Source organism: Equus caballus, chromosome X, assembly GCF_041296265.1.
Source record: "Equus caballus isolate H_3958 breed thoroughbred chromosome X, TB-T2T, whole genome shotgun sequence".
NCBI lineage: Eukaryota > Metazoa > Chordata > Mammalia > Perissodactyla > Equidae > Equus > Equus caballus.
In genome coordinates, this window is record NC_091715.1 from 31,051,921 (window position 1) to 31,066,830 (window position 14,910).

General features: G+C 41.2%; 1 protein-coding gene across 2 annotated transcripts in view; it reads left to right on the forward strand.

The window, feature by feature from the left end:
- The window catches only part of XK (X-linked Kx blood group antigen, Kell and VPS13A binding protein), a 47,538-nt gene that overhangs the window by 7,524 nt on the left and 25,104 nt on the right, over positions 1-14,910 (forward strand). For both annotated transcript variants that reach the window (XM_070258477.1, XM_001489438.6), the window contains exon 2: positions 766-1,028. In XM_070258477.1, the coding sequence (XP_070114578.1) occupies positions 766-1,028 (263 nt within the window). The remainder of the gene's footprint in view (positions 1-765; positions 1,029-14,910) is intronic.

Below are 14,910 nucleotides of genomic sequence, written 5' to 3' on the forward strand. Positions count from 1 at the left end.
AGCCAGGTATTCTGTCGGTCTGAAAAGGCTCCATCTCTAGCAGGCTTGAAATTCCACAAAGAAGACATAGCTGGCAGGCCTCCAGGCAGGATTGACTTTAATCATGTCCCATAAGCACCTGTGAGAGCAGAGAGATACGTAATATATTGCAGTCTTCCAGGGGAATGCTAGATGGCAGGCTGCTCTGTGCTGGGGGATCTCCCAGCAATATCTGCTGCTTTAACTAAGGTGATTTCAGGCCTCTATTGGATGTGGAAAAAATAAGTATATGTCTGTGTGTGTGTATATATATATGTGTGTGTGTGTGTAAACACACATATTGTATACCCATATACTATATTATCTCCATAACAATGTGGCAAAGTAGGTACTATCTCTGCTTTATAATTGGGGGAAAGGGCTCAAGGGTTAAATGACTTGCCCAGGGCTGCACAGCTGATAGGTGTCAGGAAGGGAAAGTGAACATTTTTCTGTGGCTCTGGAGGCTGAGCCACTTCCCATCTCTAGTTGGTTTCCTTGCCTCAGTAGCCTTTAGTGTCACCTCTCAATTTGATTCACACTCGGTTCCAGTTGGCCTGCTGGAGGGCCTCAAGAGGACTGCATGCTCAGAACCGGTCCTTGGATTGGATGATTTTGGAGGAGGGGCTACAGTCCAGAGCAGCCTAGTCAAGGCTTTGAGAGTGAGGCGAAGTGTAAGCAGGGTAACTGAGAAAAGACAGAATCCTGTCTGCCTTTGATTATCATGATTTGCTGATTTGTTTCCAGGTGTTTTGAAGTTTTCTGCATCTATTGTCAGTCAAACCACGTTGAAGAGCCTTATGTCAGCATCATCAAGAAGCGACAGATGCCAAGAAATGGCCTCTCAGAGGAGATTGAGAGGGAAGTGGGCCAAGCAGAGGGCAAGCTGTTCACCCACCGATCTGCATTCAGCCGGGCATCGGTGATCCAGGCTTTCCTCGGCTCAGCCCCCCAGCTGACCCTGCAGCTCTATATAAGCACCTTGCAACGGAAAGTCACTATCACAAGATGTATGTATATTTTTGATTTGTGCCTGCATTTGGGGATGAAAATGGGGAGCAAAACATAAAGTTTGTTTTGTTTCAGGGGAAATTCATACGTCTGTGTTCCAGTTACCAAGCTCAAATCTTAATGAGTTAAAATAATAAGTGTTTTATTTTGCTTAGGAATCTGCAATTTGGGCAGGGCTTAAGAAGGCTCACTTGTGCCCCACTGTGTGTCAGTTGGGGTGGCTCATAGATGGGGGGGCTAGAATCCCTGGAAGCCTCATTCGCTCACATTTCTTGTGGTTGATTCTGGCTGTTGCTGGAGGCCCCAGAACTTCTCCATTTCTTCCCTCTGTGTAGGCTAGTTTGGGCTTCCTCACAGCTTGGTGGCTGCTTTCAACAGCGGGTGTCCTAAGATCTAGGGAGGATCGGGTCGAAGGATATCACCTTTGTGATCCAGCCGTAGAAGTCATGGGACATCACTTCTGCTGCATTTTCTTTGTTGAAGCACTCAGGAGTCCTGTCGAGGTTCAAGGGAAGGGGAGGGGAGGAAATTCTGACTCTTGTTGGGGAATGGCAAAGTTCTAGAAGTTCACTGCTGTGACCAGTTTGCAAAATACAGCTTTCTGTAGGCTGAAAATATAGCTGCCAGAGGCTGGGCCTCTTCAGATTTTGCCTCTGTCATCCAGTGATCATTCTCAACCATCTGAGACAGTTGGTTGTACCAGCTCCTTTGTGGTGAATGATGGAATCAAGAGCACTCTCCTGCCTTCTTAAAGTCCGAATGGGTATCTCAGCTTTTAAATGAACAGAGTTCTCTAACCTTTGGGCTATTCTCACGCCATCAAATGGAGGGCAGGTTTTGGATAAACCTGATTTCAAAAAAACCTCTACATGCATTGGACACAAGTGAAAAATTTTCATATGAAAAGAGGAAATAAACCCCCCCCCCAAATATTAATATTGTGGGCAAATAAAAACCAGGTATTCTGGTAAGTTATACTATATAGATAAGCAAAAATGAGTTAAAAGCCTTAAGTTGAAGAAAATGCATATTTAACATAACACTGAAATTGGAATTTTTTTAAATAAATCACTCTTATTAATTCCCCTTCCCGCAGGATTATCCTCTTTCCGCCTATATTCTTGGCTGAATGGTAAAATGTCTTAATTTACGGCTAAGTCACAGGGTATTTGCGTGTCACAGCTGTCTCCCTTATCCAGGTTACCTCAGAGTGACTATGATTCTTAAGGTACATCAGGACCTTGAGATGAAGTCTTAAATCTTGGTGGATTAACATTTATGTGAAAATGTCTGCCACAGTCCCAGGCAGACAGTAGCTGCTCAATAAATATAGCAGCATCCTTGTTCTCTAGGACTTCTAAGTGGAATGGGCATTGACCAAGGTGAGTCCTCTACATGCCACTATCCCCTTGCCCCAGTCCATTGTTTTCCCATATGGCCGGGACACAGTGAGAGACCAGATATAGCAACAGCCTGTTTGATTTTTATAAGTAAATCCAATGTATTCTTTCCTCAAGTTTTTGAAAACAAAGATTGTTTTGTAGTTCAGAGGTTGGCAAACGACAGCCCATGGGCTCGATCAGATACTACTTGTTTTTGTGAAATTTTATTAGAACCCAGCCTGCCCTTTTATTTACCTATTGTCTATGTCTGCTTTTTTTTGTTTTGAGCAGAGTTGAGTAGTTGCAACAGAGAATGCATGGTCCACAAAGCCTAAAATATTTACTGTCTGACTCTTTACAGAAAAAGTTTGCCAACCCTCATTATAGTTTTTCCAACAGAATTCTTTTCAGGAAAATAAAACCTGTCTCATAAAATGTCAGTGTCACCAAGAATATCTGTGAGATGTCCCCCAAGAACTTGGAAAAATATAAGTCCTCTGAGAGTTAAACAATAAATCAAATATATGTGGAGAAAGAAAATGGACATGGTCCTCTTAAAAATATAGATGGCTGCCATTTGTGCATGTCCTCACTAACCCTAATCGCTGCCCTAATATATCTGGGGAAGGAATCCCTTCCTCAGACGGGGAGAGGCAGGTTAAATTGGAGCACAGGCTGGGGTGTGTCACAGAGGCAAACATTGATAGTGTCTATCACATGATTAGGAATGCATTTGATGCAAGGGACGAACACTTGACTATAAGGTTAAACAACCCAGGGTTTGTTTTGCTTATCTAACAAGAAATTGGAGAGAGGCAGTTGCTGGCATTACTTTAGCTGCTCACAATGGCCAAGTTTATGACCCTGCAATTCTTTCGGCCTTTCTCTTGGGTTGCTACTGCAGCATCAACCATCATAGCTGCGTTCAAGGTAGGAAGAAGGGGTGAAGGCAGAAGGGTGAGTGTATTTTTCCTTTAATTAGTAAGTAAAAGCTTTCCCAGAAACCTCCCTAATAGACTTTATTTAGGTTTCATTGACCAGAACTGGTTACATGGTCACCTAGATGCAAGAAATGCTAGGACAGCCGAGCATAAGAATGATTGCCCCATTGGCTTAGACCAGTATTCCTCAAACTTCCCTGATGACGGTTAGAGTCACCTCGGGGCCGGCGGGGGTCGGGTGGCTTGTTGAAAATTTACAGATTACCAGGCCTTATCCCTGAAAATTGTGATTTGTCAGGTCTGGGCTAGGAGCCCAAGATGTCTTTTTATTTTATTTCTCTTTTGTGTTTTAAACAAGTGCTCTGGGTGATTTTTATCATCAGCAAAGTTTGGGAACACCGCATTTAGACTAGTCATGAGCTGCCTAGGGTTAGGCCCATTGCCACCCAGAACAAAATCATGTTTTCTTAAGATATAAGGGCAAGAATGGATATTAAATAGGCAGCTAACTGTATCTGCCATACCATGTAAACAAGGTCCAGACCAATAGAAATGTCCATTCTTGACAGGAGAAGGACATAAAGTCCATCAGAACCTGACCCTATTCAACGTTCAAAGTCTATAACCTTCTCTCTCTGATTCTGTGCTCACTGAGCAAACATTGATGAATTTGGCCTCAGCAGAGCTTGGCCTCAGGGAGAGAAGTTGGAGCCAGCCACAGGGTCCACTGGAGAGGTTTTTTTAAATTGCAGTATAATTCATATAACATAAAATTCACCCTTTTTAAGTGTACAATTCAGTGGATTTTAGGATACTCGCAATGTTGTGCAATCATCACCACTATCTAATTTTAGAATATTTTCATTACATTGAAAAGAAATCTCATAGTCATTAGCAATCATTCCTCATTTCCCCTCCCCCAGGCCCTGGTGATCACTAATCTACTTTCTGTCTCTATGGATTTGCCTATTCTACTATTTCATTTAATTGGAATCATACACTATTGGAGAGTTATTTATCATAGTCAGTGAATAATGGACACTGATTATGAGCTTTAGTCTTAGGAGAGTTTGACCATCCTGAGACTTCCAGGGTCTAGTCAGCTCTCAGCAGGGGCATGATCAAGTCTGTGGACCTTGGAGGATGCACTGGACTGAGACCCAGGTGAGCACACCGAGGTACTATGCTCCGTGAAGGCCCCTGCAGCCTGCCATTTGGCCTGCCCAGATCTCAAAATGCCCTTCTCTTCCACTCAAGGTGGTAATATTGATAGTAATAATAACTGTTGCTCAAACCCTTGATTAGTGCCAGGCACCATGATTGGTATTGTTATGTTCATTTTCACAGCATCCCTGTGAGGTAGATAAGATTATCTCCATCTTACTGAAGAGGGAAATGGTACTCATTGTCCACCAGAGGAGGGAGAATTTGGGATTAGATTTATGTGAACTTAGTCATAAATGTGATGAATAGTTATTGAATATGTTCTGTGTTCCTGACCCTCTGCTGGGCTCTGAGGATAAAGTGGTGAATAAAGTGGACAGGCCCCTGTCCTTTTGGAAGAGGATAGACAAACATGAAACAAATAATTAGTCATATATTGATTTTATTTCAGGCAAGTCCTGCAAAGTGAAAGTCCTGTGTGAGGGTATATTGGGAGAATCTAGCCAAGTCTGGGAGATGACGGAAAAATTCCCAGAGGAACTTAAGTTTAAACTAAAACCTGATAAATGAGGAGGAGGAGTAAAGTCAAGGTAAAGCAGGGAAGAGCTTTTATCCCAGTATTATTTCAAACTTTACCCCTGAGACAGTGGGAAGGCATTGATGAGTGTTAAACAACACTGTGTCACAATCAGGTTTAGTTGTAGAAACTGATTACTCTGCAAAATGGATTGGAAGGGAGTGAGGAGAGAAACAGGGAGGCCAGTCAGTGGGCTGCCACAGTTTTCAAGATGAGGATGGTAATGGCTTGGGCTGGAATAGTAAGAGTGGAATATTGGAGCAATATTAATGATATAAAAGTGGAACGATATAATGATTAATTGAATGAGAAAGTGAGGCAGAGACGTCAAAAATGGTTCCCAGGTTCCTGATATGGGCAGTTGTAGCCATGAATCCCCATTTGTGTTGGTGAAGCATCCTGGAGAAGGGACAGGTTTGTGAGGTATGTTTTTGCTTTCAATTTCAGACTTTTTCTTTAAATGAACATGTTTTAAAGATTCTATTTAACTTATTAGGGAACCGGCAGATGTTATAACCAACTCAAAAGAGAATCCAAAGAACAGACATAGGGATAAAGGCTTTACATGAAGATTGAGGAGTGGTGGGGAAACCATAAAGGAATATGCATAAGAGGAATTATCGTCAGGTTGATTTCACTTATACCCCGCCTCATTCCAGAAAAGGACTTGAGAAGGGGATTATTAGCTAGTGCTGTGTTGCTCTGTGGAGCATGTCCTTCTGTCCTTTCTTGTGGATACCAGGAAATTAAATAGTAATAGTGTGCAAAACCTACTCTCTGGCCTAAGACAGGCAATTCAAGAAGTTCTTAATGATTATTACTAATGAATTGATTTATTTATAAATTACTCCATTATAAACATATTTATTAATCTCATTCTCAGGTGAAAAACCCAACCTGTTTATGATCATATATTTGATAAGAGTAACAAAGAGTTATCAGTGGCTGAATACATGTTTTAAGATGTATAATATATTCTATGTAAATTCTGTCCCAAATAATAGACTCAAAAGTACATATAATTCTTATAAACACTTTCATGTGCTATGTTAAGTTAAAAAAAGTCACATAAAGTGTTGTAAAAAACCTCTCCCCTATGAGTGTCAACATCTGAGAATGTCACCTACTCATAGGATCCTCCAGGGCCACCCTATGCAGCCTCCTGGCCTGTCAAAGAGGGCTGGTCACAGGCTGCCCAGCCGGCTTCAACAATGGGATCAGAGGACCTGGGTTGGCTGTCCCAGTTCACCACTTTCTGGCTGTGTGATCTTGGACATTCATCTGTTTCCTCTGACCAGCAGTTTCCTCATGAGTCAAATGGGGATAATAAGAGTTCCTCCATCTTCGGGTTTTCCCAAAGATTAAGTCAACACATGTCAGTAAACTGCTGTGTGACACACAGTGTGCCCTTAAAAAATAGCTGCATGTATCTCCCTCCTTGTAGACAAGATATTTAGGTGTGCTTCCCCATGTGCCGCTGGGCCTGGTTCTCAGGTGGTTGCTGGATGTTTAGGCCACTTTGTGGAGAGACAGAAGAGTGCCATCAGAGGAAGAAGGCAGAGGTGCATCCAGGAAGCAGACAGTCCTCACCCTGGTTTCCTCTCTGCTCCCCTCTGCCTGGTGACTCACCGTCTCTCTGCCTCCTTCCACCATTTATTAAAGCCTGGAGCTGGCTCTGCCTTTGCCTACTTCACTGGAGGGTCCTGAGAATAAGTGTTGGGTTATGCTTAGAGCTTGTTGGAATATGTGCCTGTATAAATCCAAGAAACTTTTCTTGCCGCATAATGCCATCCCACCAGATATTTACAGAAGCCTGGTTGTCAAATGTCCACCCCACAGATTTGTGCTTTGTTCTAGAGAGCCATGAAGCCCTCCCAGCCTTAGCCAAGTTCAGCTGTTCAAGATCTTCTGTGCATGTGAGTCGGGAGCAGGCCTCTCCCCAGCAACTGCAGGTGGAGAGTCACCTTCAGCTGATCACATGAAAGCACCAGCTTTGCCACCCCATCCCTGAAGTGGGGCATCTTTGTGTCTAGGGCATGGTTTCTCATATTCCAGTGTCCTTCAGCAAACAGGGAGTGCCTCCAGGGTGGGCAGTGCCAGGGAATCAGTCATTATACTAAGATCTTGATATGTTGGTTGATTAAATAGCTGTCCCACATTAAAAAAAAGAACAGCTGTGGATTTTGGCTTATGGCTATGGTTCGTTCTAGAACTAAACATCGTGTCCTGGATACTTCTCTGGAAGGCACACCTGAGGAATTAAAGGCCGGAGAAGCCATAGGAGGTGGATACACCATGTCGAGTTAGCAGGTCTTTGTGGTCAGGTGTCACCTTACAGTCCATGCAGTAGTAGAAACTAATGGTCACTGTGACACCTGTAGGGAGCCAGGCTTCCTGGGCTCCTTCAGACTCTCTGATGTCCCAGGTGGAGTTTGGAGGTTGAGCTTTAATGACCTCGTGTTGGCAAGTCCTCGGCAGAGTCACACGGATGTGGGAGAAGGAGGCAGAGCAATACTGCCATCCCTTTAGGAGTTGTGTTCCAGCTGTGCTTGTGGATTTCACAGGAAGCAGGGGGCCACAGTGAGGATAGCATCGGTCTAAATGCGGCACCTTGCCAAATCCCCCTCCTACACGTGCACGGGGGTCCCACACTCAGGGGAGGAAGGTAGGCGGAGAGTGAGAATCACTGCCCTTGGGAAAGGATGAGCCGCCCAAGTTTAGACTTTTTGTGCGTTTCGAAAAGATGCATAGGGGGATGGTGAGGAAGGATTTGCTCTAGCTTGGGCCCTGTGGAGAAGACACCATGAGAAAACTAAAACTGGAGTGAGTAGGGACAGGGGCTGGGGAGGGTGTGGCTTCCAAACCAGGCCTGTGATCAAAAGCAGTGTCAGGGGCAGGCACATGACCACAAGACACAGGTCAACACAGGAGGAAACATCACGTATGAGAAGAGATGAACCCAAGAGTCGAGCCTGAGGGAAACTTGGAGGGTAATGTTGGTTTGATGTTGGTGTGAACCCACGCCTTGAAACTAGGCTGGCCTCCCACTGAAAGCAATCTCTGGAGACAGGCATTTTGAAGGCCCAGGCTCCCCTCGTCCCTGAATCTGATAAATCCTGCAGGATGTGGCCAGAGGGAGACTGCCTGACTCTTTAGAAAGGGCCTTTGGACCCTCAAAATAGGATTAAAAATGAGGGACCTGGGGCTGGCCCCGTGGCCGAGTGGTTAAGTTCGCGCGCTCCGCTGCAGGCGGCCCAGTGTTTCGTTGGTTCGAATCCTGGGCGCGGACATGGCACTGCTCATCAAGCCACACTGAGGCAGCGTCCCACATGCCACAACTAGAAGGACCCACAACGAAGAATATACAACTATGTACTGGGGGGCTTTGGGGAGAAAAAGGAAAAAATAAAATCTTAAAAAAAAAAATGAGGGACCTTCTATTCACCTCTAATACATTATTTCCTAAAGCACAGATTGCAAAATGGCAGCTTACAGACCTAATCTGGACAGCAGATGGGTTTGTCAGTCCTACATAGACATCTTAAAAGAAGATTAATAAGCTACTTACATTTAAGAACTTTTTACCTGAGTATCTGGATTTGTGGCTTCTCTTGTGAAATCAAAATATCTGGGCATCCATGTGGTTCCAGTCAACTGAAGATACAGGGTGCTGCCCCATTAAGATCGGGCCTCTGGTTTTCCACTCCTCTCTTTTGGATCTCATGTCTGACCCACTTCACTCACTTATAATAACTGTCTGGCCACTATAGATACTTGAATTTGTTACTCCCACACAAATTAATTCTAAGTTAACAGTGTTCAGAGCGATCAATTGTCTCATTTAATGACAGAATATAGTGCAGTGCTTCTCAAACTATCTTTGGTATAGGGCCAGTATTATCTGTTTTCCTTGTTCTCATTCCTTATGAACTGATATGAGGTCCTATTGTGTATGACTAGTATACAGCTCACATTTGACTCATCACTTGAGTGCAACACCACCAGGACTAGTATAGACCCTGGTCAGTGGATGAACCCACTCACTTAAATATTGGGGTAAAGCCATATTGCTATAAATCTTCCTAAATGCTGACTCCCAATTTTCATTCTTGTAACTGACCAGTAACAAACAGTTCTTTGACAAATACCAGTTCATGACCCGCAGTTCAAATGATTGGGATAATGAATTTGTTCTATTTTATTTCATTCTTTTAGGAGTATGGGTTTAAATCTAAGGACTGCATTTGGTGTTTTGTTTAGCGTTTCTCCTCCAGAGTCCCTCATGAACACAGAAGACTGGTCTTTCTTATTTAGGGTTCTCGAGTCACTGTGGGGAAAATACCTCTGAACTTCTTTTGTTAAAGCAAAATCTGCTAAAGGGACCCAGTGGGCAGCAGGGGGCAGGTTGGATACCGTGGTTGTGAGAGATTTGGGTCCTGAAATAGAAGGATGGATGAAAGGCATGCACCAACTTGACTGTGGAAGAGAGTCTTCAGCATATATTGGGACAAAATAGTGAAAGAAGAGGGAGGAAAACTGGATTCTGGTCTCCTGTAAGTGTGGTTTACTTGGGGCACGTCACCTTCTGTGGTTGTAAAATGAGGAAGTTGGACTAAATTATTTCAGATGTTGGCTTGAAGTATTATAATTACCAGTCTACGATCTTTTCCTAAGAAAAGGTCTCTACTGAAAGTGAGTAAGTGGAACTCAGAGGACAGGGATTATTTTTTAGGGTCTCCATTTTTCAGCTGAGGCCACTTTGGCCCAGAGATGGTAATCAGCTCTCCCGAGGTCACATGCCCGTGGGTAGAACAGCAAATGTGACCTCCTGTTCTTGTACCTGTTGTTGAGGCCCCTCCTCTCCTAGATCCTGAGAAATGGGCGGGCTCTGTACAGAAAGCATTTAATGCTCTCTTCTGGGAAAAAGAAGCTAAATTCTTCAATGCAGAGATGTGAGAGTCTCTTGGATTTCTAGGAAAGCACTCTCAACAACTCACTCTCAAGAACTTTCACTGTGTTTTATTTGGAGGCCAGACACGTTAGGACCAAAGGACTGATTTTATAGAACAGGTCTTTGGCCTTTGCAAACCTAGGTCTTGTTCCACTGGACATTGTGATAGCCGTGTCATTAACCCATCTCCTTCTCAAATAAGGTGTTCTTGAAACTCTGACTCTGTCCACTGACCTGGTCTCAAAGGTGATTATGTGGTGACATCAAGAAGCCTGTGTTCAAGAGCATATTCATTGAAGTACCTGAGTTACTGTCTTTTTCCAGAGTGCTGCTCTTCTGTCGCTGACTGTAGGGCCTTCAGAAAAAGCATCAGAGTAGATAGTAAACCATCTGGAGATGGCAGAGACTGCAAATGCCCGTGAGTCACTTATGACTTGTGATAATTTTCACAAGTGAAAAATCTGGCGGGAGTGCACAATGAAAATAATACAACTGAGGAGGAAATTTTTTCTGACATGCGAAATAGGATAATAAAGCCAATCCAAAAGAAGAGTTTTGGAGAAAAATATATAAGCATAATGATTAAACCTATTTTCAAAGAAGTCAGGAGTAGATTTTAAACATCTATATTTTGATAAAGATCCGTAGAAAGGTTTGGTGCACATCCTCATTTGAAAAGCACTGGTCTAGAAGTTGCTAGTAAAATTTAAAAAGGAAAGTTGTGTCCAACTATTTTTTAAAAATTACTGAAATTATGACTGATAACACTATAATTTTGTTGCCTAATATGATCAGGGGAAGCACCAGCAGGACTCTGATAATTATAAACATTTAATAGACAGTAAGGGTGCTGACAAATCTCCAGGAACTTTGCATGTAGCATAGAACTTCTGAAATATTGAAATGAAATATTTTACCTATTCAAATTTAATCTAGGGAAGGCTGAATACCTCTTTTGATTTGACTTTTTCTCATGCAACGAATGAATGCTAACATAGCAATTAGAGCTAATTTTGTCTAACACCTCTCTTTTTATAAGGTGAAAGAATAAATCTTTTTTTACTCTCTAGGGGCCTCTGGCAAATCTCAAAGACAGTTTTAAGTGCAAAAGGTGTTGTGAGGTTTTATTTCATTTTTAATTGTGGGTTCAATGTTGGCAGGCAAAATTTAAAAGTTTCCGGGAGATTTTGAGAATTAAGATAGGAACCTGGGTACCTGAGTAAGTGAAGATTGTAGCTTGAGTATTCATTAATTAAAGTGACAATACAATATTTAAATAAACATACAAAAATCATTAACACATTTGTAAATGCAAGACTTATGTTTTCTTTTATTTTAAAGAGACTAATCAAGGTCGTGATGAAGTCATCACACAGTGTTCTCATGGTGAGATCTAGAATACCCGCTGTTTGAACTAATTACATAGAAGGTGAGGTGGGAGCCGGAATGATGACCCTGAAAATATTCGGGTTCTAACCCCCCAAACCTGTGAATGTTACTTTACATGGCAAAAGGCCTTTGCAGATAAAGAGACTGAGATCGGGAGAGCAGTGTGGATTACCCGGGTGGGCCCTCAATGTAATCAGCAGTGTCCTTATAAGAGAGAAGCAGAAGGAGATTTGACTACAAGAGGAAGAAGACAATGTGAGGACTGAAGCAAGATGCTACACTGCTGGCTTTGCAGCTGGAGGAAGGGACCACCAGCCCAAGAATGCGAGGAATGCAGCTCCAGCAGCTAGAAAAGGCAAGAAAGGGGATTCCTCTCTAGGGCTTCTGGAGGGAGCATTGACCTGTTGACACCTTGATTTTAGCCCAGTGAAACTGATTTTGGACTTCTGACTTCCAGAACTGTCAGAGAATAAATGTGTGTTGTTTTAAGCTGCCAAGTTTGTGGTAATTTGTAGGGGAAGCCATAGGAAATGAATACAGATGCGGAGTAACCTTTTACAACCTCTTATTAGGAGCAGACCAGTATCCAAGCAAACGTCTTCATTTTCACAGAGAACAAATAAATTCTAGGTTTGCTTAAATGTAATATTTGATTCTAAAGGACCCACAATCTCTTTTTGACAGTCTTACAAGTTACAAAACCCTTCAAAACTGAGCCAGATTTGGTGAAGTTTTAATACAAATTTGTGTCCCTTTTCAGATTCTCTTTCCACAAACCTGCAGCTTTCTCAAGTCATTCAGGTTTTTTTTCCTCTTTCCCATTCTGGAACAAGTCATTTTACTTCAGGACAGAAACATTCTCTTTTTTGCCCTTAATTTAAAAAAAAAGTCTCTTTATCTTGAGACACTTAGTAGAGTCTCATTCATGTAGAGTCTCATTCAAATATGTTAATTATAACTTTTAAGCGCTCACTTGTATTTCACGGAGAAAACTAGGGGGTGGATAATTGTGAATTTCTGTCATTTTAGCAGAGCTCATGAATATACTCAACCCAGCTTTATTCAGCCATACAGTTCCCTCATGCAGTTTTACAACATGGCAGAAATGAACATATTTATTACAAACCCAAAAATATAACCTCTTTGTAGTGTATACAATAGGAAGCAAAAGTATGTAAACTGAAATTATGCTTAGGAGTCAATGTTTTAGTATTCTATCTTACTTAGAAATGATCATGCGATCCATTCAACGTCTATTAATTATCTCGTTATAATACTAGTTCAAGGTCTTGTTATCTAAAGATTTTGGAAATGCTCTTCAAGGTGACGTACCACGAAATCTCATTACTGTGGAAATACAAGTTCATCAGAACAATGATTTAATTTGCTTCAACATAAATTGATGTTTTTCATAATCTTAAATATTCAGTAGGAGTAATTCTAGCTCTTTTGATCATAAATCTATATAAGTTTAGGAAAAATATACTCAAGAGGCATAAAAATGTAAGCTTGTATTATACTCAACACTGATAAATCAGAGAAGATGGTTTTCATGAAACCCAAAATATTATACTAGTCATGATTATCAAAGATTTACATAAATTATGTAAATTTGAATTCTTAAAGATATATATGTATATTTTTTTATTGCAGAAACATTGGTTTATAACGTATAAATTTCAGGTGTGCATCATTATATTTCTGTTTCTGTGTAGATTACATCATGTTCACCACCCAAAGACTAATTACAATCCATCACCACACAGGTGCCTAATCACCCTTTTCGCCCTCCTCCCTCCCCCCTTCCCCTCCGGTAATCACCAATCCAATCTCTGTCTCTGTGTGTTTGTTGTTGTTTTTGTCTTGTGTGTGTGATCATATAGTATTTAACTTTCTCCCTCTGACTTTTTTCGCTTAGCATAAAACTCTCAAGCTCCATCTATGTTGTCACAAATGGCCAGCTTTCATCGTTTCTTATGGCTGAGTAGAATTCCATTGTGTATATGTACCAGATCTTCTTTATCCACTTGTCCCTTGATGGGTACCTAGGTTGATTCCAAGTCTTGGCTGTTGTGAATAATGCTACAATGAACATAGGGGTGCATATATCTTTACGCATTCGTGCTTTCATATTCTTTGGATAAATATCCTTCAGTGGAATAGCTGGATCATGGTAATTCTATTCTTAATTTTTTGAGGAATCTCCATACTGTTTTCCAAAGTGGCTGCACCAGTTTGTACTCCCACCAGCAGAGTATGAGAGTTCTCTTTTCTCCACATCCTCTCCAACACTTGTTATTTCCTGTCTTGTTGATTATAGCCATTCTGATGGGAGTCAGGTGATAGCTCATGCTAGTTTTGATTTCCATTTCTCTGATAATAAGTGATGTTGAACATCTTTTCATGTACCTGTTGGCCATCTGTATATATTCTTTGGAAAAATGTACATTCAGGTCCTTTGCCCATTTTTTAATTGGGTTGTTTGTTTCTTTGTTGTTGAGATGTATGGGTTCTTTATATATTTTGGATATTAACCCCTTATCAGATATATGGTTTGCAAATATCTTCTCCCAATTGTTAGGTTATCTTTTTGTTTTGTTGATGGATTCCTTTGCTGTTCAGAAGCTATTTAGTTTGATATAGTCCCATTTGTTTACTTTTTCTATTGTTTCCCTTGCCTGATCAAACATGGTTCTTGAAAATACGCTGCTAAGACCGATGTTGAAGAGCATACCGCCTATGTTTTCTTCTAGAAATTTCGTCGTTTCAGGGCTTCCATTCAAGTCTTTAATCCATTTTGAGTTAATTTTTGTGTATAATATTACATAATGGACTACTTTCATTCTTTTGCATGTGGTTGTCCAGTTCTCCCAACACCATTTATTGAAGAGACTTTCCTTTCTCCATTGCATGTTCTTGGCTCCCTTGTTGAAAATTAGCTGTTCATTAGATGTGTGGGTTTATTTTTGGGCTTTTGATTCTGTTCCAGTGATGTGTGTCTGTTTTTGTGCCAGTACCATGCTGTTTTGATTACTTTAGCTTTGTAGTATATTTTGAAATCAGGGAATGTGATACCTCCAGTTTTGTTCTTTTTTCTCAGGATTCCTTTGGCTATTAGGGGTCTCTTGTTATTCCATATAAATTTTAGGATTCTTTGTTCTATTTCTGTGAAAAATGTCATTGAAACTTTGATAGGGATTGCATTGCATCTGTAGATTGCTTTAGGAAGTATGGACATTTTTAACTATATTAATTCTTCCAATCCAAGAGAACGGAGTATCTTTTCATTTCTTTGTGTCTTCTATTTCTTTCAACAATGTTGTATAGTTTTCAGTGTACAGGTCTTTCGCCTCTTTCGTTAAATTTATTCCTAGGTATCTTATTCTTTTTGTTCCAATTGTAAATGGGATTGTATTCTTAATTTCTCTTTCTGCTACTTCATTGTTAGTGTATGGAAACACAACTGATTTTTGTATG